Raw genomic sequence first — 23,960 nt, 5'->3', positions numbered from 1 at the left:
AGGTCCATCCACCTCACTATAAATAACTCAGTTTCGTTTATTTTATGGCTGAGTAATATTCTATTGTATATATGTGCCACATGTTCTTTATCCATTCATCTGTCGATGGACACTTAGGTTGCTTCCATGTCCTGGTTATTGTAAATAGTGCTGCAGTGAACACTGTGGTACATGACTCTTTTTGAATTATGCTTTTCTTAGGGTATATGCCCAGTAGTGGGATTGCTGGGTCATATGATAATTCTATTTTTAGTTTTTTAGGGAACTTCCATACTGTTTTCCGAAGTGGCTGTATCAATTTACATTCCCACCAACAGTGCAAGAGGGTTTCCTTTTCTCCACACCCTCTTCAGCATTTATTGTTTGTAGATTTCTTGATGATGGCCATTCTGACAGGTGTGAGGTGATACCTCATTGTAGTTTTGATTTGCATTTCTCTAATGATTAGTGATGTTGAGCATCCTTTCATGTGTTTGTTGGCAATCTGTATATCTTCTTTGGAGAAATGTTTATTTAGGTCTTCTGCCAATTTTTGGATTGGGTTGTTTGGTTTTTTGATATTGAGCTGCATGAGCTGCTTGTATAGTTTGGAGATTAATCCTTTGTCAGTTGGTTTGTTTGCAAATATTTTCTCCCATTCTTAGGGTTGTCTAAAAGTCATTTTAAAACCTCAGGATTTGAGAGTTGTAAGATCTTGCCTGGGAAAATTTATTCATTCACTTGATAAGCATAGGGTTTTAGAGGGGAATGAAATGGACATTGGCATGGAATCTGATATTCTGGTGGAGCATAAAGATATTTAAAGATAATCATGGAGATAATTATTGGCTGTTTTGATAAGTTCCCTGAAGGAGAAATGTCAGGTGCTAAAGAAGGTCAAAACATGGCATCTGCCATAGCCATGGTGTGGAGGTGAGGAGACGTGGTAAGGGCTGTGGGTAGTCCGGCATTGCTGGAGATTACAATGTAAGGAGGGAGGTGGTGAGAGGAAACAACAGTCAAATTAGGAGAGGATGTATTTGCTTAGCCAATGGTTGAGTGATAGTTCCTTACATTTATCAATTTTTCAAAGTAAACTTTGCAGTTTAAACAGCACAATGATTCTGCCAAATGGGTCATATTATTTCCAGTTTTGTAGGTGAGGAAACTGGGCCAAGGGTAAGTAGAACATGGTGCCTGGTACATTATAGTTGCTCAGTAAAAGTGGTTTGGTGTTAAATAGCCAGTGGGGTTGGACATTAGAGTCATTGCTCACCTGAAAACATTTTGAAGAGAGCTGTCTTGTGGTAGGTTTAGAGCCCAATTGCTCCCTCTTCTGAGAATTCACTTTGGGAAGCCCTGCTTTCAAACCATTGAGAACCCTTTTTATTTTTTTACTCTCTTTGATTCTGGGATGGATATTCCCAGATGGATATGGTGGCTCCTGGGGTGGAATTCGGGTTTATTCTATCAGGGGAAGATCCTCATCTTCCAGGTGGGTGTACTAGAGTAGTCTCCATCAACTTGGCAAAGTCAAGTCTGAGACTCTAGCCTGGGGTTCCAAATTATTGAGTTCTACTATTTTTTTTCAGCTGTTCAAGAGCTTCGTTGAGAAGTTATGTTATCTTAAACTGTTCATTGAAAATAACTCAGGTTTTAAATTTCACCATTCCCCACTCCCTTTAGTTTTCTATTCTCACATATTAATCAAATCCTGTCTTTTCTACCTTGACAAATAACTCTATCTTATCCCTCCTTTCAGTAGCCATGTCTTCTTCACAACTTATCTGAACTACTGTAGCATCGTCCTAATGCTCATCCCTTCCTCAAGCTTTCCCACCCATCAGCTTGTAATCTATAGAGGTGAGGCTTCTTAGCACGGCATCATTCTCCAGTTAGGTGTTCTCCAGTTTGGCATCCTCATCACTTTCGGAATGAAAGACTAAACATTTTAGCATGAAATTCACGGCCTTTCACGATCTGGCCTCTGTCACCCATTCCAGTCTCATCTCTCATATGTATGATTCTTGACCATTCTGGATACCGTATAGTGCCTTCAGTTCAACTACCTTTCCCTTTATACTGTGGCTCATACAATTGCCTCTGGCTAACTACACTTTCCCTCTTCTTACTTAGATAGCTTCTATGGGTCCTCTGTCCCTTATCCATCTCACCTCCTTCAGGAAGTCTCTTTTGAGTCCCTGTGACTGAGGGAGATACTGTTTATCTGCTCTCATAATATACCATGCTCACTTCAGATTAGAAGTCCTCTACTACTGCATTGGAATGCTTTTTCCTTCCAGCTGTAGCCCTAGTACTTGATACTAGTGGGTGTTTAATGAGTATTTGTTCAATAAAAATTTTCAGTCAACTATTTCATCATTGCTCTAAAAATTTCTTTAATAAACAAAAGAAACTTTTTGTTTATGAACAAAATAAAAGTTTTTTCATGCTTGAAAGACTAATTTTATGAACATTTACATATGAAAAATGCATACATTTTAGAATCGATAAATATGGTGATCACTTTTCTTAAGTTGGCATTCATTTTATTTTTCACCATAAAAACTGGAGAGTGACCTTAAAGACCATTCTTAAAAACTGTGCTTCTTCATTTAATAAAATCTTCATAATTCAGAGTAAAATGTCATTCATTTGGAGGTCAAATGACCAAACTGTTTTTCTTTATGATTGTTGGATAGATTAGATGAAGTAATAAAGGTAATTTTCACAGAGTTAAAACCTTGAGGGTTCATCAAACCAAATCCTTCATTTCACAGATGAGGAAGCTATGCTCTGAAAGGGGGTTCGTATTAGTTTCTCAGGCTCAGAGAGCTAGTTAGTGGTAGAACTAGAACCAGAATACAGGCTTCTCTGGTTTATTAATGATGGGATTTGAGGAATTAAAAACTTCTTTTTGAACACCAGATGTCTTGCTGTTGTCTCAAGTACTGGGGCACAAAAAAAATGAACTTAGCATTCATCCAGCTATGAGAATTCATGCCATAAAGAAGAGAGGATGGTGGTATGGAATTGGGGTGAACCAAAGTCACCCACAGTTTGGCTTCAAATGACATGCCTAATATAATTTCCCCCAGTGCTCCCTTATGAGGCTTCCAATGTGGCCATTTGGACTCCTTGCTCTTATTCACACCCTGTGTTTGTTTCCTCTGTGCCTTTGCTCCTGCCCTTCTTGCTAGTTCACATGCCCTGTCCTTTATTTCAACATATCCAAAACCTACTTGATGTTTAAGACCCACCTGAAAGGGCAACTCCGCTACAAAGATTTCCTTAATTCTCTCCTTCCAGTGGTAACCTCTTCCTCCCTTGAATCCGACACAACTTTACTCCCTTCCAGCACATCTCCCTTCAGCAATTCATTAGAGTTATGTTGTACTTCTCCAGATAGCCTTTCCGATTTTTAGCAGAGCTTGACACAATTATTTGTTACGCAATTTAATGAAAAGACTGTGGAGTTAGCAAAGAAGTAGAAAAGGAGAAAGTACTATGGAGGAGGAGAAAAAAGCAAAAGCAGGTTTTGGATGCAAAGGGAAGAGAGTTCAGGAAGAGGATAGTCAATCATTTCAAATGTCTGGGAGAAATCAGAATTACTACTTTTTGCCCCAAGTCGCTATTTTTTGTAGTCTGTGTTATCCTGATACATGATTTAACCTTTCTTCCTCATCAGCCTTACATACATCTGCTCTCTCAGGAAGAACAATGGAAAACTTCGCTTCTTGTGTACTCCTCAGCCTATTGGAGACCAAGAAATTATCTACAGTGTGAGGGATTCAAACACATTTCAATCTAATTTGTAGGGTGAAGTTGAAAACAAATTGATTTAAATTACTTGTTGGGAGGACTGTTTTCCCCCTGCAATATAACGTGTTATTAATAGCCACCATTTATTGGGTGTTAGGCATGGTGCTGTGCATTTTTATGTATCATTTTATTTACTGCTCACAAGGAACTGATCTGTAGGTACTGTTACTAACCCTATCATAAAGAGGAGAGAGCTATGCTTATACAGGCTAGAAAACAGATAAACGCTCAAAACTTTTCAAAAGTCACACAGAAGGTAAGAGATGGTGCTGGGATATGAACTGAGATTTGTCTAGTTACAAATTCTATTTTGTAACCACTCCACTCTACTATTTCCTATTGTGTAATATAACATTGCAATAGTTTTCACGTATCATGGATTAAGTTGCATTTTGAAGATGCACGTTATTTATTTTAAAGGAATATTTATTATTATTTTTAACCTTTCTACTTTGGACAGGGCTAAGAATTGGATGAGCTGAGTTCTTTGCACACATCATTGCTTAGACTATGTCATTGGTTTGGCTTAATAAGAACCATACTAATATACTACTTTAGACAGGAAAACCACAGTGCCTAAGGGACACAGTCTGTAGTTTGAGAATTAAAGATAAGAATGGCTATGATGCTTGATGTTATTGGAATAAAAAAAGTCTTGTACGGTGGTAGAGGGGGGTGTGTGTGTGTGTGTGTGTGTGTGTGTGTGTGTGTGTGTGTTTAAACTTAAAGAAAACAATCCTCCAGATTAGACTTGGGTGAGGGTCTCAAACTTCCACAGTTCACAGAACCTTTGGCGTCAAAGTAATTTTTTCAAGGTGCCTCTAAGACAATAGAAATACCTAAAAGCTCTGTTTATTAAATAGTTAGCACCAAACAATTTAATAAGTATTATAGTTTAATAACTTAATAGCCCTTTGGAAAAAATGGAAAACAGAAATTAAAAGAAAATGATTTTTATTTCACTTTTAATAACTATATTTATTATTGGCATATGCATTGCTTTGGGCCATGGAATAGTATCTCAAAACTTTGAGTCATAGTGGACACCCCCACCCTCATTTCCTGTTTCTCATTGATTTTCACATGACTCTTGCTTTTTATCCCACAAACTGCAAAAACCCCAGCTTCAAAAAGATATGATCACATCAAAGGGAATGTAGTACAATCTAATGTTAAAATTGTGAACTGCCTCTAGCTAGTCGTTCCTGAGGTGTCTGATTTATCTTGAGCACCACTGTGCTTGCCTTAAAATTTAAAATTATCTTGTTGCAACCCTGTGAGTTCACTGAGGCACCCCCAAAGCACGTTGGCACACATTTGGGGAATTTTACCCCTGAAGGAATCTGGAAATTCTTTAAGAGTGAAACCTTTAGAGTCCAGGGTCCCTTGTGAGTTATTTATAAAAGTATCTTTAAAGGTTACTTAGAGGTGATGGCTCAAATGGTAAGTAATTCAAAGATAGCTTTTTATTTAATGCATTTGAGCTTGTAATTCAGTGGACGTAGTTTTAGGTTGTTTGCTAGGTATTTGTTTAGGTTGTAATTGGTTTAATTAAAAACATGAGATGCTGATCCTTCTATCTTGATTCTTGCCAACCTCTCTTCTGTGGCGTGGTTTCATTCCCTCCCTCCATCCAATATTGGACACCGCATTACTATATGATCTTGTTTCTTCTCTATCCAAGTGAGTTATTTCATTTAAACTGAGTAGTGTCAGACCCTAGTCAAAAATAATTCTGAAAAAAAATCTCCTGAGGTACTGGGATACTCATTTTCACACACACACACACACACACACACACACCTTTTAATTTAAATATAAATTTAGAATTTAATGAGAATATTTCCGAAGTTTAATTTAAACATAGATCCCTATAACCCAACCACCCTTGCTATCTATAATGCTATTGCTTATGGACCCTAAGAAACCAATTGTTACTTTTTATGCCATCCTATTCTCTTGCACACTCTAGCTAAATTCAGTACACTGCATCTGGCTTTACCTTCTTGTTAAATAGAGACAAGACGCGTATAAGACGTGACAACCAGTAGTAAGATGAAATGAGAGCCACTGTTTCTAGGGGAACTAAAGAAATTGGGGAGAGGCGGTTCTGAACTGGGGACAGATTTTTTTCAGAGTGGATTTTAAGAATGAGCAGGGGGCTTCCCTGGTGGCGCAGTGGTTGAGAATCTGCCTGCCAATGCAGGGGACACGGGTTCGAGCCCTGGTCTGGGAAGATCCCACATGCCGCAGAGCAACTAGGCCCGTGAGCCACAACTACTGAGCCTGCGCGTCTGGAGCCTGTGCTCCGCAACAAGAGAGGCCGCGATAGTGAGAGGCCCGCGCACCGCGATGAGGAGTGGCCGCCGCTTGCCGCAACTGGAGAAAGCCCTCGTACAGAAACGAAGACCCAACACAGTCAAAAATAAAATAAATAAAATAAATAAAGAATTATTCTGCCTAAAAAAAAAAAAAAGAACCCATTCACTAAGTTACAATTATAAAAAAAAAAAACAAACAACCCATTCACTAAGTTATAATTATAAAAAAAAAAAAAGAATGAGCAGGAGTTTAGTAGGCATGGAAAGTAAATGAGTTGCATTAGAGATCTTGCTTTATTCAGTCCACTCCTCTCCCTGCTGGGGCTCCCTCTCACAAATAAGAAATCAATATTAATTGCTACTTTATTATGTAAAGAGTACTTGTATTACCAGTTCCATTTTATTTCGCAAGACCATTGTGAGCACCGACAAAGAGGCTCTCAGAGTGCATGTGCTATGGAGAGATAGGGGGACAGTTTTGGAGGAATTCAACAGTGGGCTCAAGGAGTCTACAGTGTAACCGGGGACAGGGTCTGCAGAGGTTTGCAGCATGTAAAAAGCAGTACGAGGCAGGGCCTGATTGAATGGGCGAGCAAGTGATACATTCAGTCAGCACTGTGTTAGTATAGGGGAGGAAAGAATTGAGCCCGGGGCCAAGTAGTCAGAAAAAGCTACAAGAAGGTAGGGTTTGGTACAACCTTGAAGAATACGTAGGATTTAGTTAGGCAGAGAATCAGAGGTAGGGTATGTTCCAGTGAGGATGGGAGTGCCATGGAATGAGTGTGAACGAAAGCAAGAGGCAGAATTTAGCAGAGCCTAGCAAGGCATAGTTTGGGGCAGGACCCTGACCTCAGTCTGAGGATTAGCCTTTAACTTGTAGATTGAGGTATGCAACCTTAAAAATCCCATAGGAGCCCAGAGGGTAAAATAAATGAACTCTTTTCTCTACCTGGCCAACATTTGTTTATCTTTCGAGGTCCTCTCTGAAAAATCTGTTCTCACTTCTGGACCACGCAAGCTACTGCTCCTTGTTTCCCTACGAAATGGGCACAAAACTTCCCCTTAATCCTGGCTCCCATTTTGTTTCTCCACAAAACGTCACATACAGCTAGATGGATGTATTAGGAATGAGGCCAAGTGTGTTAAAGAGTATTTTGATGCAAAGAAACAATCATGGGATCCTATGTAACCATCTATAAGAGACTTAGCATAAGAAAAATGGATCAATGGCAATGATTTATTTTAAAATAAAACTATATAAATTTCATTGAATTCTAAATATTTTGTTAGAATTATTTTAATAAAATGGATATAGATACATAAATTTAAATTTAGAGCAGTTTTTTGTGGTATCTAACAATGTCAAAGGAATAGTATCTCAGCCAGCTTTTTCTCTTTAACATTGAGTGTTTGGTACTGATCAGCGCAAATGAACTTGACAACATTATTCATATAATGCAGACCCTGGATTTCTGAATATTCTGAGTTTTTAAGACATTCCAATATTTGTATTTATCTTCCAATTTATAACTGTTGGGAAATAGCTCAAATTGCTTTAAATCTTGTGTGGGTCACATAACATGTTAGCCGCCTAACCTCCAAATTTTGGCATCTGTTTTAGGCAGTAGTGGGTTTAAGTAGGCAAATGATAGGGTGAAAAGAGGGCTTTGGATGGTGAATCTGGCAGAGGTGTACAGAAATTAAAATACAAGGTAAATCTCCGGTCCTGACCCCCCGCCCTGGAACTTCAGACTCCTATATCCAGCTGCCTATTTGACGTATCTATGTAACAGACATCTCAAACCTAACATGTCAAAGTCCCAATCTACTTCCACAAAACCTGTGCCTCCAAAAGGTTACTCCATCTCAGCTAATGGCAACTCCATACTTTCAAAAATTCAGGTCAAAAGCTTGGGGGTCATGCTTGAATCATCTCATAATTTATAGCCCACCTGTCTTCTCTATCTCCAAATATATCTAGAAAACAACCAATCTGGACCATCTTCACCACTACCACTTTGGTCCACATCATTATCTCTTGCCTGGATTATGGTTTCCCTATTTCCGACCTTGACTAAGTCATTCCTCAATGCAACAGCCACAGTTATCCACTTGCTTCTGTCAGTTTACGTTTCTCATCTGCTCACAATCCTTCAGTGCTTTCTTCTTTCATCCAGAATAAAAGGCAGCATCAGTATAATAGCCTGAAACCGTCTACAGTCTGGATCCTGTGATCTGCCTGCCTCATCACAGGCTACTCTTCCCCTTGCTCAGCCCTCTCCAGCCAACAGTCTCCTTGCTGTTCTCCACATGCTGGCCAGACACATCTGTGCCTCTGCATCTTTGTACTTGCCATTCCCTCTGTCTAAAGCCCTCTTCTCCTAAACATCCATATGACTTGTTCTTTTACCTCTTTTTAGTCTTTACTCAAATGATACCTTCTTAGTGAGCCATCCTTATCCATCCTGCTTAACTTTACCCTCGCCTCCAGCATACCCGTTTCTCCTTTGCCGCTTTATTTTTCTCCGTAGTACTTTTTACCAGATAATGTAGTATTATATGTATCTTACTTTTTTGTTTACTGTTGATCTCTTTTTACTAGAATGTAAGCTTCATGAGGGCAACGATTTTTAATTGTTTTTTCGTAGTTGCTGATTTTTTCTAGTTGCATGTTTCTAGTGTCTGGAAATTAACTGGAGTTCAAAATTTTTTGTTAGATGAATGGAAGAAATGAGGTGAAATGAGACAAACTTAAAGTGATTTCACTGGGAGTGGAAAGAAAGTGATGATTGCTAGTGACATGGCAGAAGATGACTCTTAAAGACTTGTTAAGCCTGCCAGTAATCATTGGGAGAGAGTAAAGTATTAGGGGTTATTTCTTCACTGAGCAAAGAGGTCTTACTGAACACTTACTGGGCACACAGGGCAGTGTTTGTCATGGGGCTGCAGAAACTTGGTCTGGCTAGGGAGAGAGGTTGGCAGTTTTGTAGGGGGAGATTACACAAGGTTAATTCTAGAATAGAAGCCTAGATGACTTGGAAAAATGGTGATCAATTGACACTTTTCTGTCGCTGGTTTGGCGGAGCAAAGAAGTGAGGAGAGAAGATGAAAAAGTTTCAGAACCACTGCCAGAGGGTCAGATGGGCTCTTAAAAAATGGAGAAAACTTTTCTTACCAGGTTGTTGGCCTGACTCTGATCCTAGTCTGTGGGTGTTCCTGAGCCTTCAAAACCAGCTTATGCCACTATAGGTTCAGTGGCCGTTTGATCATCATAGCAATTGGATAGTTTTTTTTCCTTCAGATCCTTGTTCAAAACTCATATTTACTTTTGGTTTTATTTTCCTGCTTTTCAGACCATTACTGTCTAGAAATAAAGAGCATGCCTTGGTGGTAATTTTAGCTCTACTGATTGTGCCATGACCCCAAAAATATATGTTTAGAATAGAGTAAAGTGATTCCAAGAGATTATTTCTTAAGAGGATGAGAATGATTACAAAAACATAACATTCCAGTCTGAAACTCGTTGCAACAGATATGCACATATAACCCTGTTAGAATAATGTTAATTTTCTCCATCAGTGAACATCTATTGATTATTTGCTGAAAACAAGAGCAGAATATAAAGTGCATCAGTATGTGGCATTGGCTCATGAATACAAGACAAGCTGTAATTTAGAGGAAGGAGGAATCTTAATTTCAGTTTATTTCTACTATAGTGTCGTGAGCTATACCATATCCAAAAAGTGGAGAAATAGGCCACGGATTTACAACCTTAAAATGTGACCAACCTGTTTTCCAGGTTTTTCCAACGCCATGTTGGAGAGAGAAGCATGAAGACATAGCATGATAATAGTGAATGGAATAGGATAAAGAAAGTGCTATGGGGTCGTGAAAAAGGGAGCCATGGTTCCAGCTGGCAGGATGTGTGAGATTTCAGGGCACAATGATAGGCTGCATAGGATTTGATTGAAGGTGAGAGGGGAGATGGGGAGGCAATTCAGGCTTTGGGAACAGAGCTGCAAAAAGGCAAGAAAAGCCAGGGAGTAATGCAGGATGTGTTTCAGGAAGGACAAGTAGTCCGGTGTGGCTTGCCTGTGGAGCACTCTGAAGGAAGGGACAGGAGAGGAGTTTGGAAGGGTGGTTGCAGCCAAAGGCTCCAAATGTGTAGTCTTCATAAAAGTGTAACGTAAGAGTCATTGGAGGGCTAAAAGGGCAGAGCATCATGGTAATATTTATATTTTGAAAGTGAATTCTGATAGAAATAGAAGTTTTAAGACGTCACCTAGGGAGGGCTTTAAAAAACAGTTTCCTGGGTCCCACACAAAGCCAGTACAATAAGAATCTCTGAGAAGGATGCCCTGGGAGTGGGTGGTCTGTAAATAGCTCAGATGATTTCTTTTTTTTTGGGGGGGGGGATTTTTTTTTTTAATTCAAACAGAAAGTCACAAAAATTATAATCATCCTGATCAGTTCACTCAGTCCCATGTAATTAATTTTTTTTTCAGCTCAGATGATTTCTTTTCCCCCCCAGCTCTATTGAGATATAATTGACATATAACTTTGTGTAAGTTTAAGGTGTACAACATGATGACTTGATATATGTCTATATTGTGAAATCATTACCACAGTGAGGTTAGTTAACATCTTTATCACCTCACCTAATTACCTTTTTGTGTGTGTGTTTGGTGAGAACATATAAGACTTAGTCTTTCAGCAACTTTCTATTATGTAATACAGTATTGTTGACTGTAGTCACCATACTGTACATCAGATCCCCAGAATGTATTCATCTTACAGCTAGAAGTTTATACCCTTTGACCAACATCTCCCCATTTCTCCCATCCCCTAGCCTCTGGCAACCACTGTTCTACTCTCTGTTTTAACGAATTTTGACTGTTTATGGCTTTTTTAGATTCCTCACATAAGTGAGATTGTACAGTATTTTTCTTCCTCTGACTTATTTCCTTAACATAATGCTCTCATAGCATTTGCGCATGTTGTTGCAAAAGGCAGGATTTCCTTCTTTTTTTATGACTGAATAACATTCTGTTGTACATGTATATAGTTGGTCTTCCGTATCTGCAGATTCCACATCTGCAGATACAGAGGGTGGGTGTACTAGGTCATTTTATCAGGGACTTGAGCACCCTAGGATTTTTGTATCTTTAGTGGGTCCTGGAACCAATCCCCTGTGGATACTGAGAGACGACCGCAGCACATTTTCTTTACCCATTCATCTGTCGATGGACATTTAGGTTGTTTCTATGTCTTGGCTATTGTCACTAATGCTGCAAAGAACATAGGTGTGCAGATATCTCTTCAAGGCAGTGATTTCATTTCCTTTATAGATACCCAGCAGGTGATTTCTTATGCTGCCTGAATGGCAACTGTCTAAAAACCTGTGTTATATTTACATTTATTTTAAGGGAGAGAGGGAGTGACAAAAATTGAGATGCTGAGAGCCCCAATTAGGAGCTTTCAGCGGTCCAGATGAGGAGCAATGAGGGCCTGAAGTGCATCAGTGGCAGTGCTGATGGAGAGGAGGGGGCAAAGTCAAGAGCCCCTTTTGAAATGGAAGTGTCGATAGGATGTTGGAGACCCTTTGGATATGGGGATGAGGAAGGCGTTGGAAGATGACTTGAAGGTACCACTCTGGGTGGCAGTGTAGATGGTGATGCTGTGAACCAGCGTGGGGAACACAGGAGGGATGCGAGGTAGAGAGCTGGATGCCTGCATACTGGGGAGGTTGATCAAGCGGGGTTGTCAGAGGTAGTAGTGAATTTAGTTTACATATCCATTCCAGTTCTTTATTTTGACCAATGAGGAAACGGAGGCTCAGAATGGTGAAGTGGCTAATCTGAGGTCACAGAGCTAGTTGGTTAATAGAAAACCCTCTTGTTGTTTTTATGCCGTCTAGAAGGTACACTGCTTGGTTATGCCCGCTGAGAGCATCTGGATGGTACTAATTACCAAGTGAAAAATATTAAATACACACTATGGCTATGTTGCTGGTGTATGTTTTTAGCTGAGTCCATGACACCAAATGAGCCACTTCATGCAGTTGGAACAGAGGACCAGATGTTGATTTAATGGTGGTATCATAGGGGTAGAAGGCATGAAAACAGAAAGGGGCTGTAGGGATAGGACAGAATAACTTCATTTTACAGATGAGAAAACTGAGTCTCAGGGAGAGAAATTTAGTTGTCTAAGACTGCACTGGTAACGAGGGATTAAAATGAAGATGCCCTGTCTTCTGACCCATCAATTTAGTGCCTTCTGTGGGAGGTTATCCAAATTATTACCACAAGCTTTGTACTAACGTTTGTGAGGCAGTTGATTGCTCTGTCATTTAATATCCCTTGAGGCTGAGAACTGAATCACGAGCCGCATCTACATGGCTATGGAGTGTGTGCTTAGAGACTACAAGAAATGGGGACTTACATGGTGACCTGGATCATTTTTGGTCCATGCATCCAGTATAACACTTCTTAGTTTAGAAGTTCCTCAAGGACAAAAATTCTGTATCTGCAGCACAAAACACAGAACCTGGATCGTATCATTCAGTAAATGTGTGTCGAATCAGTGATTTAACTCCAATGGCATTTTTTTGAACTACAGTCTTTTTTTTTTTTAAAGTAAATCACCTATGATAGTTTCATCAGGTCTGTACTTTGTCCATATGTAGGCACTCACGAAGAGTCACATGGTTCTCATTCTTTTCTTAAGAAACAGCAGACAGGGCTGTCAGCTGACAAAGGCAGGATAAAATGGGTGCTGGAAAGGCCCTGGGCTGAATGTGACCGCTTGCTGGAATGCCAAAAATACAAACTTTCCAAGTCTCCTGGCCCAGTGACCTCAATATACAAAGGTCTTTTCTTTCTAGAAACAAACTTTTTTCTTCCTGTTTCTGATCTGACACACATACCCTCACAAACTCAAACACACACACATACAATCCCTGTGAAGGTGTAAGCCTATAGTGTGCTTTTTTGCATAGTCTTAAAAATGACCTTTTGCCGTATATTTGAAATGTAAAATCTTTCTTCTTGAGGGCTGCCTTACTCTACTATGAAAACCCCTGGACAAGCAGATTATTGAATAACCCATGACTTTGCCCTTCATCTGATTAGTTCCCTGAAAGGGATCATAAGACATCCTTAAAAAGCCTAGAGGCCTTCAGAGTTCTGAATGATAACAGAGGGCCTTTTTCCCCTATCTTCCTGAAATGTCATGGCCACCCTGATCAGTATCAAAGGAAATCACTGTATGCATAAGGAACTAAAAAAAAAACAAAAAAAGGAAAAGAATGAAATTAAGAACTCATTGGAAAAAATGAAAGTTCATCTGTGGGTTTTGTGTCATATGAGGAGTATTATACCACTTTCTTTCATTGACTAGATGACTGTGGGAAATTTTTTTAAATGCTGATATAACCCATGTAAGAAATATTTTCTGATGGACATAAGCTGGCCCAGACAAAGTGTTCTTCTTTCCAGTGATACATGCTTGAGCACACAGGCTCACACACTAGGATAGGAAGCCTTGACCTTCATGCATTTTCATTAAGTGCTTATGGATCAGTTCCTCTTACAATCCGCAATGCTAATGCCAGTGTGAACATGATCTACAAAAGAATTCGATAACTTGAATTAAAACTCACCGTCACAAAACCTTGAACACAAACTTAAGTGTAAAGTGTTCTTAAAGGTTTGTTGACCTATATGTTCTTAGATACATGCCAGTTTCAGCATTTTATTTTTTTAAGATAAGTTGGCTTATTCAATACACACTTAACTTTGTTTTAATTTTTAAAACTTCATAAGACTCTGAACACAAAGAAATTCCCAAATCAGAATTAAAAAACTTTGGTCATACACTTCGGGAGTTTTGGGTTCAGAAAATAGAAACCCAGTCTTCAACAGCTCCTGTCTTCAGCAACTACTAGTGGATAGACTTACAAGCAATAGGATTTTGTTCATTTTGGTTGATCAGCTCAAATTCCTGTAATTTTCTTTCATAAACTCTGGTCTAGAACTCTGATTTCACTACCTTTGTCATATTGTCTTTCATAATTTTTAACATGCTGAAGAAAGGGAGGGAAAACTCAAGTACCAACGAGTCGTAAGGGACTGTGCTGGATGTTTCACACGTGTTAATTCAGTTCATCCACATAACAACCCTGTGAGGTGCATATTATTACCGCCATTTTGCAGATGAGGAAAGCTAAACTTAGTGTGTTTAAGAAATTTGCCAATATTCATTTAGAAAATTAAGAATCAGAGCAAAACTGATTCTAGCTGATTGGTCTAAGACTAATCCATTTATTTATTTCTTTGTTTGTTTATTTCTATGTCAGAGTGCTTTCCTTATCCCATAGACTGTAGACTAGTTAAGGTTATGGGCCCTCAAGTTCACTGTCGTAATCCTAGCATGTAGCTCAGAGACTGGCATTGATGCGTAAGTATGTGTTATCTGTTCAGTTGAGTTGAATGGGACACTCCTGGTATATAAACCTGGGGGAGAGATAGTATAAGACTATGGTTCAGTGGTTGAGAGTGTTCAATGTTGGTAAACGACTATGGGCTCTGGATTCAAAAAGCTCAGATTTGAATTGTAACTTCTTAAGCTTACCATCTGTATAATTTGAACAAGTTACTTAGCCATACTGGTCTCAATTTTGTCACTTTAAAATGGGGCTAATAATTGTACCTTAATGATTATTTATGGGAATCACATCACTGATGGTTAGTGAACATACAATAAATGCTAGCTATTACTGTTATCCTTGATTGACGTTGACTGTGGATGCCTTTGTAACATTCTAATCTATCGTCCCACTAAAATGTAAGCTCCATGATGGTAAGGAGTTTCATGTTTTAATCATTGTATCCCAAGTATTTAGAACAATGTTGTCCAATAGAACATTCTATGATAATGGAAATGTTCTATCTTGGAGTGTCTAATACTGTAGCCACTAACCACATGTGGTTATTGAACACTTGAAATGTAACTAGCTAGTGTGACTGAGGAACTGAATTTTAAATTTTATTTAGTTTTAATTAATTTAAACTGAAGTAGCCATATGTGGCTAGTGGGATACTGTATTAGCACAGTTCTGGAATGTTACATGGTACACAGACATTTCAATAAATACTTATTAAATGAATGAATCCCCTCGGGACTCAAAGATCAAAAACAGAGCTGCCTGACTGCATATTTAGTGTATTGTTTAAAGATAAGCAATGAAGCACTTTACTGAGTGGTCTGCTCATATGAGGTCTTATTAGGTTACCATTATGATTCAGTTTACAACTGTAATGTGTTTTTGATTTCTATTTCTTTTTGGTGATAGGTCAAGAAAGATTTGGAAACATGACAAGGGTCTATTACCGAGAAGCTATGGGTGCATTTATTGTCTTCGATGTCACCAGGCCAGCTACATTTGAAGCAGTGACAAAGTGGAAAAATGATTTGGACTCAAAGTTAAGTCTCCCTAATGGCAAACCAGTGTCAGTGGTTTTGTTGGCCAACAAATGTGACCAGGGGAAAGATGTGCTCATGAACAATGGCCTCAAGATGGACCAGTTCTGCAAGGAGCATGGTTTCGTAGGATGGTTTGAAACATCAGCAAAGGTAATGTGACCTTAAAGGATAAACTTATTGTAGGCAAGATTCACAAAGAAAATGGCATATAATCATCGTCATTATCATCATGTTAACAGTATGTGTTTGTTTAGTGATTTATAATTCCCAAACTGCTTTAAGCTCTTTCTCATTTCAAGGGGATGAGTGGAACTATTATCCACAATTTAAGATGACTGTGGCTAAGGCAGCAAAGCAACTTGTGCATGATCACATTGATAATGTTTAATAACCGTGTTCATTTATTGAGGGCTTATTTTGTGTCAGGCATGCTTTTTGTGCACTTTCTCATTTAGTCCTCACAGCAACCCTGTTAGGTGAGTGTGGTTTTAGAGTCAATGAAAGAAATGGGCCTCACATTCAGTGTCACTGCTTCATTCAAGTGCGAATTAGTTTACCCCAGCAACACTTATTATGTTCTTCTGTATGCTGGGGATTGTGCTTGGCCCTAGAAATGAAAAGATGGCAAGAACACAGAACTAGCACACTGGGAATACCGGAAGAGTGGGGTGAGAGAGTAAATGGCAAATACCAATGTGAAGAACATGGTGTGGCTTGGTACTGCTCACTCTCCTGGGTGGTAGAGGAGTAGCAGGCAGTGGGGGCAGAGTCAGGGCTGGAAGGTGCAGAATCCAGTGCGGCATGGTGAGGGGTTTTACTCTTCCCATTAGGCCCCATGCTGTTATCTGACGTGTCGGGGGCACAATTTTTGCTCTACTCCCTTTTGTCTCTGTTTATATTTTTGTATCTCAGTATCAGAGAGAAAAATAGTATCATCATAAATTTTGAAAAAGTTTTTAAAAAGCATGAATTAAAAGTAAATGGTTTACTACATTTTTCTGAGATTTTCTGTGCGGATATAAATATATATACACATTTTACATTGTTAAGATTGCATTCTGCGTAGCTTTATATCACGATTTTTCCATTTTTATTTATTTGTGGAACACACATATTAAATACGTGTGGGAGCGCAGGCACTGCGCTAGGTGTTTGGGATTCAGCTGTGAATAAGATAGATAGGCATTGTCTCTGCACTTACGGAAATTCACACTTAGGCCTTGTTGTGAACATTTGTGCGCATCACTAGAGAATGGTCGGAAAATATAGCTTGAATGGACATCATTCTAATAGGCTGTGGAGGAGCCTCTGACTGGTTTTACAGAGGGTAGAATGCTCCGATTTGCCCTGGGGACTATGGAAAGGTAGATTGGAGGCAAGTAAACCTGGAGACAGAGCCACATGGTAGTTATTGTATTCTTACGGGAAAATGACAAAGCCTTGAATTAAGGTAATGGCTTTAGAGATTACAAAGAAAAACCTGACATGAGAATATCACTAAAGTGTAAACACCAGCAGGAGTAAGCAGCCACTTGGGGTGGGAGGTGATGGAGAAGCAGGAAAAGGTGGTGGTGCCTCTTTATTTTGTCATAGTTGGGATGTTCCTTTGTTTCAGCTGTTTCATGGAGAGTCTCAGTGCCTGCCTTCTCTCACTGCTGTCTCTAAATTGGCCTTATGTTTAGAAATGTTTACTTCTCAGTTCCTTGTTTTTCCCCTTCTTTCCTTTTAAAATCCTTTGTTTCCCCTGTATTTTTAGGATTTTTTTTCCTTTGATTCAGGACACAGTATCTGTCACTTTTTTTTTTTTTTTTTTTTTTGTCTGTGTTGGGTCTTCGTTTCTGTGCGAGGGCTTCCCCTAGCTGCAGCAAGCGGGGGCCACTCTTCATCGCGGTGCGCGGGCCTCTCACTATCGTGGCCTCTCTTGTTGTGGAGCACAGGCTCCAGATGCACAGGCTCAGTAGCTGTGGCTCACGGGCCCAGTCGCTCCGCGGCATGTGGGATCCTCACAGACCAGGGCTCGAACCCGTGTCCCCTGTATTAGCAGGCAGATTCTCAATCACTGCGCCACCAAGGAAGCCCCAGTATCTGTCATTTTCTACTTCTTGACTCTCGATGAACCTTTTTGGTTTGTTTGTTTGAAGAATTTATTGTTGTAAAGAGAGATTGGTCAAGCAACATTCGCAGATATGATTAAATTATAGAACTTTAAGAAATATTACATTTTTAATAGACTGATTCTTGGATGTTAGTCCAGCTTTTTAAAAAATTCCAAAATGTAGGTGAATTCATCCATTCACCTATTCCTTAGCCCCATACTTTGAAGCCTCCAGGCACAGGGGTAAAAGAGTAGAATTTTGGAGAACTCCTTTTCTTAATTGGTTATCTTACATCTGGAGGGCAGTCTATATTGAATGACTCATTTATTTTTTATTTTTTAATTTTTCTTGGAGTATAGTTGATTTACAATGTTGTATTAGTTTCTGCTGTACCGCAAAGTGAATCAGTTATACATATACATATATCCACTCTTTGTTAGATTCTATTCCCATATAGGTCATTACTGAGTACTGAGTAGAATTCTCTGTGCTATATAGTAGGTTCTTATTAGTTATCTATTTTATATGTAGTATATAAATAGTATATATAGTGTGTATATGTCAATCCCAATCTCCCAATTTATCCCCTTCCTTCCCCCTTGGTAGCCATAAGTTTGTTTTCTACATCTGTGATTCTATTTCTGCTTTGTAAATAGGTTCATTTGTACCATTTTTTTTAGATTCCGCATATAACCAGTATTGTATGACATTTGTCTTTCTCTGTCTGACTTACTTCACTCGGTATGACAATCTCTAGGTCCATCCATTGAATGACTCATATTTATATGAGGAGGGGAGTCTTCCATCATTCATTCATTCAACAAATGTTATGGAACACCTGTGATGTACCAGGCACTGGGAATAGAGAAACTTACAAAACAGACAGAATCCTGACTTCATGTATAACAGTAACAACAAAACATAAGTAAAATCTGGGGCGGGGTGGGGGTGGCAGATGGATAGCCAGTAAGTGTAACAGGAAAATAAAAGGAAGGAAGACACCTATAAATTTGTGGGGAGGGTTGAAATTGCTTGTGGGACAAAGGACGTTCTGGACATTTTCTTTCACCTCACTCTGACATTCCTTGCACAACAATTACAGTGTCAAACTCTGCTTAAGGGCATGATGTTCATTAACTTAAGGCCTGGCTGACCCGCCATGTACTTAGATACTGGATTTCTAATCCTCTAAATCCCTGCAAGTGTAAACTTTGAAGAGAAGCTTTGTATGGAGAGAGGGTGGAGGGAATTTCACAAGGCAAAAGTGCACTGAACTGCTAATATGACCAAGAGGGTACAAGGCCTCATTGTGAAAGGTAGAACCCACATTTCTCTTTCCTCCAAACATACTGCTATTGAAATTGTCCTTCTGAATGTCTTAATAATGAAAATGGCTTCCCGGTGCCAAGTTAGTATTCAAAGTTGACACCTAGACACGCAGGAACAATACTGCAGCATTGACAAGCTGGAGTGTCAAACGGTTCAAAAAGTCTTTTTTGAAAAAAGATCTCTGATAAAGCTCTACTTACTTTCTGAGGATAGTATTTCAGCATGTACAAAACAGAGGCCCAGATCAAACCGTCTGCCTGAAGCTAAGATGGCAGCATTTGGAGACAGCTACCAATTCATTTGTTGATTACCTTTGGGATCAGGGAACATTTCCCATAAAGATCTTTCTCTTAGAAAGTGAATCTCCTAACAACGAAAGTCCTCTTGAGTGACGTCATAGTCAGGCTGGTGATAAACATCTGATTTCCTTTTTTTTACGTTTCCAAAACTTCTAATGAGCCAAAGTCCAAAACGTCTGGCTTTGTCCTCATGGCCACATCCTGGAGAAATCCTGTGGGTATATCAGCTCGGCCATACCTGAAGCTGAAACTAGCAGGGTGTTGAAGGAGTTTGTCACTGAGACCAGCCTCCTTCTTGCTGCTGACCCCACTGCCAAGGGAAATTTACCCTCTTGCTCTTGAATCTTCTAAAGAAACTTTCCCCAAGAATTTTCATGCCTTGTGCTGTTGCCGGAATAATCATGGTAGCCTCTGGCTGTGAACTAAGAAAGAAAAAATAAAAAATAAATATGCTAGCATCTCTGGTTTTTCACATCATCTCTTCAAATATTAAAAACCAAAGGAAAGAAAGAAAAAGAGTCTCTCTTAAGTCAGATTTTCTTTAGTTTTCAACCTTTGCATTCTTTCCTTTTCTTAGCCGTGTTTAGTTGAATTCTGCCTGGGGATTCACTAGGGCCAGGAAATATATATCTGGGGTGATCATATGTTCCATTTTATCGAACATTCCTTGTTTATGCCTGTGGTCCTAGCATAATTATTAATAACCCCCCCATTTCTGGTCTGTAATTTAATTTATATGGTCAGCCTATAGAGCTCTGATACATCTATCTCACTGTTCACATCATATTTAACTCTAATCATGGCTCTTTTATGCATTCCTGTGCCCAAGCTTAGTCTTTATACTATGTTTTGGCAGATTTGTCTATTTAGAATGAGGGCCCTGGTCTGCTCTTGTTGGTGCATTCCCAAGATCGAGAATCCTGTCTTTCGGGTCCATCTCAATGGCTGATGGGGCCCCGAGACCTTCTGGCCCATTTACCTGGTGCTCTCTTGGTGCCCGTCGCCTGAATCTCCACCAGCTACTTCCTTTGGATTCACTCTATGGCCACATCCAACTACCTTTTAGAGTTGTTGTGAGATTAAGTGACAGAATGTACATGGGGTCCCTGATGTGTTACGTCTGATCCCACCACACACACATACCACATTATCTCTGTCACCTGTCCCCACAGCCCATCTGCTGGTCTGGGTGTCCCCATCTGTACCTGGCTCTGGTGCACACAATACATGCACTCAGAGGAAGGGTCTGTTCCTATATCTCAGCCCTTCCCAGACTGCTCCGTCCTGTTCTTGTGCTGTGGTGGTTCCCATGTGGTTGTGTTCAGAAACAGGACACCAGGAAAATGCCAGTGTAGATGGGAAGTAATGGGGCAAGTAGGATCTACCCAAGCGGTGATGAGAACAACAATCACAGAGAGAACTGCAGTGCCCTCTAGTCATGTAGCCTCCACCTCATGCCCTACTCCAGGCAGATTTCCTTGTCTGTTTCTACCCTATTTATAGTGACTTTTAGGCCCACCCTCCATCTCAGAATGTTCTAAGATCAATGGGTGCCCTAGAAGACACTTTCTAACTTTAAACTCTATTGAAGTTCAGTCTCTTCCCTGGAGCTAAAAAGAAAGATGTTGATGTGTGTCCTGCTAAGGGAAGGAATATACCCACTAGTGTTCTCTGTAAGAAGTTATAGTTTTTAGAGGGAGGAGTAGGTGTTTCACAGTGTAGTGGACATTTTTCATGTGTTTTGGGTTTCCAGTAACTGTTAAACACATTTGCTATCTTTGGGGAACTTCTAGCCATGGGAGGCTCACCTCCCCAGGAAGAGGTGAAAAGTCCATAAAACTTTCTTCCTCTGCTTTATTTGCAGCTAGGGCACAAGCATATGACCTAGATTCCACAGATGATACTGATTCAGAAGTGAGCAACTAGAGGAAGAGGGTGCAATGCAGAACCCTTTTTTTTTTTTTAATTTTTATTTATTTATTTATTTATTTATTTATGACTGTGTTGGGTCTTCGTTTCTGTGCGAGGGCTTTCTCTAGTTGTGGCAAGCGGGGGCCACTCTTCATCGCGGTGCGCGGGCCTCTCACTATCGCGGTCTCTCTTGTTGCGGAGCACAGGCTCCAGACGCGCAGGCTCAGTAGTTGTGACGCACGGGCCTAGCTGCTCCGCGGCATGTGGGATCCTCCCAGACCAGGGCTCGAACCCGCGTCCCCTGCATTGGCAGGCAGACTCTCAACCACTGTGCCACCAGGGAAGTCCCAGAACCCATTTTTTTGGGGGGGAGGGTGGTGGCAGAAAAGACCTCCATCCTTGGGAGATAACGGAGTTTGCTGAGGCTTCTGCTTGACACAGAAACAGGATCACTGCTGGCCCCAGGAACAGCTGCATTCAAGTTGAGTTCCTCGGAGCTTTGCAGATTACAGGACCTAGTGCTCAGTGGTAGCTGGCAGCAGGGGCCTCATCACGCCTGTTCTATGTAGGATCTGAGTTTCTGGAAGCTTAGGCTCAATCCGATTTCTCTAGACTACTGTTTCTGTAGCCTACTGAGTAATTCTGCAAGCTACCCAACATCCCTTGAATCAATGATTTCATGTTTAGCCAGCATCGGCTTCTGAATCTTGTGACTGAGAATCTGGATTAATATACACGGTGAAATGCATTTAAGAAAACCAGCTTCACTGTCCCCCTTGCTGTAGGACTTCTCAGGCCTTTGATATCCTATGTGCATTCTGAATCTCCAGTAATAAAAATGGCTATGTTTCTTGCTGTTTGCTGTACGTTAACTCTGTGTAGAGATTTTTACGTGTATGAACTCATTCAGTCCTTAGCATGATCCTATAGAATAGGTTATTATTTTTGTTACCATTTTAAAAAAAGTTGAGACTTCTTAGGTGATTTCCCTAAAGCCTTAGAGTTACTACCTTATTTCTTTGATTCTAACTTATGCTTTTTGTTCCTTCCTATGTTAACATTTCAGAATCAAGGTATGTCCTCTAGTCAGTGTGTATCTCTAAAATGATGGTGTGTCATACATATAATAGTTTTTTTCACTACCTCCTCCAAAAGGGGACCATACCATGCAGCAGTTTGTAAATGTTTTTGGCCACGTAGAACACTTAACAAACTAATAGAACATGCTTAGGAAATACTGGCCTAGAATTATCTTTTAAAGGGAAAGTTTTCTGTCTTCCATTGTTTAGTGAGCTTTTTCCATTATTATTATTATTTTTAAATTACTATGAAAGCTAAAATATGCAGCAGTTAAGTAGCTAGTTTTCTAGAAACTGCTTGAAGGGTAGGATCACACATCATTTCTTCTTATAGGCTTTTAGAAAATATATATAAGCATTTATACAAACTGGAAATGCATAGATAATTGCACTTGAGTATGGGTAGACAGTTATTCTAAGTCCTTTTCTAATCATTTTTTTAAATCTTTTTATTTTTAAGTTGGGTAGTAGGCCATTTCTGGTTATTCCCAATTTTTAAATGTCAATCCATGAAAAAATTCTTGATAGTCACTGGTGCATTCATTGATTCAACACAATTTGTATTGAATGACTATTCAGGTCTGTGCTGTGAACAATGTGTATTAAGCCTTTTCTGGATTCAGAGCATACTATTAGGTGCCTGTTCCTCTTAAAATGCCAGAATTCCCTAAGGGAAGTAGATAGGCCACGTTTTAGGCATCCATCTCCAAAGACTTTAGATGGGGTTGTAGGATGTGCCTTCCCTAACTTAACTGGGACACAGCACGTTTAACCTTATTTTTTTAGCCAATCTGCTTAGAGCTAGTTGTACTTAGGAACATAAAAGGAAGGGCCCAATCTAAAAATGCAAAACCAGAGCAAAGTTAGAAGGTATCATTAAAGGAAATGATGGCAATGGTTAATAGTCATGATCATTTCATATAATGACCACTAGTCTGTAGTACAACTGTTTGAATCATCATTTTTGACAGAGTCTTAATGCCCTGCATGAAAAATGGAATCATTTCTTGAAATTGAGCGTAGCTTAAGTACAAGAGTCTCAAATTCAAGCAACTCACCTGCTTAGGAATCAGTATAAATTAAGAATAACATTTTAATTTTTATCTTTGGCTAATTGGCTCTCCAGAGGTTTTCTAGGTCTATGCTAATAATTTGCTAGATAATATGAGATCCAATTATGACTAAGACATTGTAGTAAAATAGAAACAGACCCTCAGAGGCTATAACCACAGCTTGGTGTGCAGGAGGCAGGAGTTGCATTTGTCATCCTCTCCTGCATGGTTCACATTTTCATTACCTACAGCGCAGGTCCTTCCTGTTTCGTGCTTAGACAACTTTAAATAGTCTCCAGACCTCGCTCGTGGTAGTCTGTACGGCATGGTGCTAAAAACTCAGCCTACCCAAGGAATCACTTGATTTCATCACAGTCTAGTTCAAGAATCTTCTGTAAGCTCTACTTCTTGATTCAGATTTAGACACCTAAGAATGTAAATTGATACAGCCACTATGGAGAACAGTACGGAGGTTCCTTAAAAAACTAAAAATAGGGCTTCCCTGGTGGCGCAGTGGTTGAGAATCTGCCTGCCAATGCAGGGGACACGGGTTCGAGCCCTGGTCTGGGAAGATCCCACATGCCGCGGA

At 39.8% G+C, this 23,960-nt stretch overlaps 1 protein-coding gene across 1 annotated transcript in view; it reads left to right on the top strand.

The window, feature by feature from the left end:
- Window positions 1–23,960, top strand: part of RAB38 (RAB38, member RAS oncogene family) — a 63,801-nt gene that overhangs the window by 8,004 nt on the left and 31,837 nt on the right. Inside the window, exon 2 of the mRNA XM_007168481.2 lies at window positions 15,475–15,755. Coding sequence (XP_007168543.1) covers window positions 15,475–15,755 — 281 coding nt within the window. The remainder of the gene's footprint in view (window positions 1–15,474; window positions 15,756–23,960) is intronic.

This window comes from Balaenoptera acutorostrata, chromosome 9 (assembly GCF_949987535.1).
Source record: "Balaenoptera acutorostrata chromosome 9, mBalAcu1.1, whole genome shotgun sequence".
In the NCBI taxonomy this organism is placed as follows: domain Eukaryota; kingdom Metazoa; phylum Chordata; class Mammalia; order Artiodactyla; family Balaenopteridae; genus Balaenoptera; species Balaenoptera acutorostrata.
The sequence above is the reverse complement of the archived record's forward strand: the minus strand, read 5'-3'. Positions and strand labels throughout refer to the sequence as shown.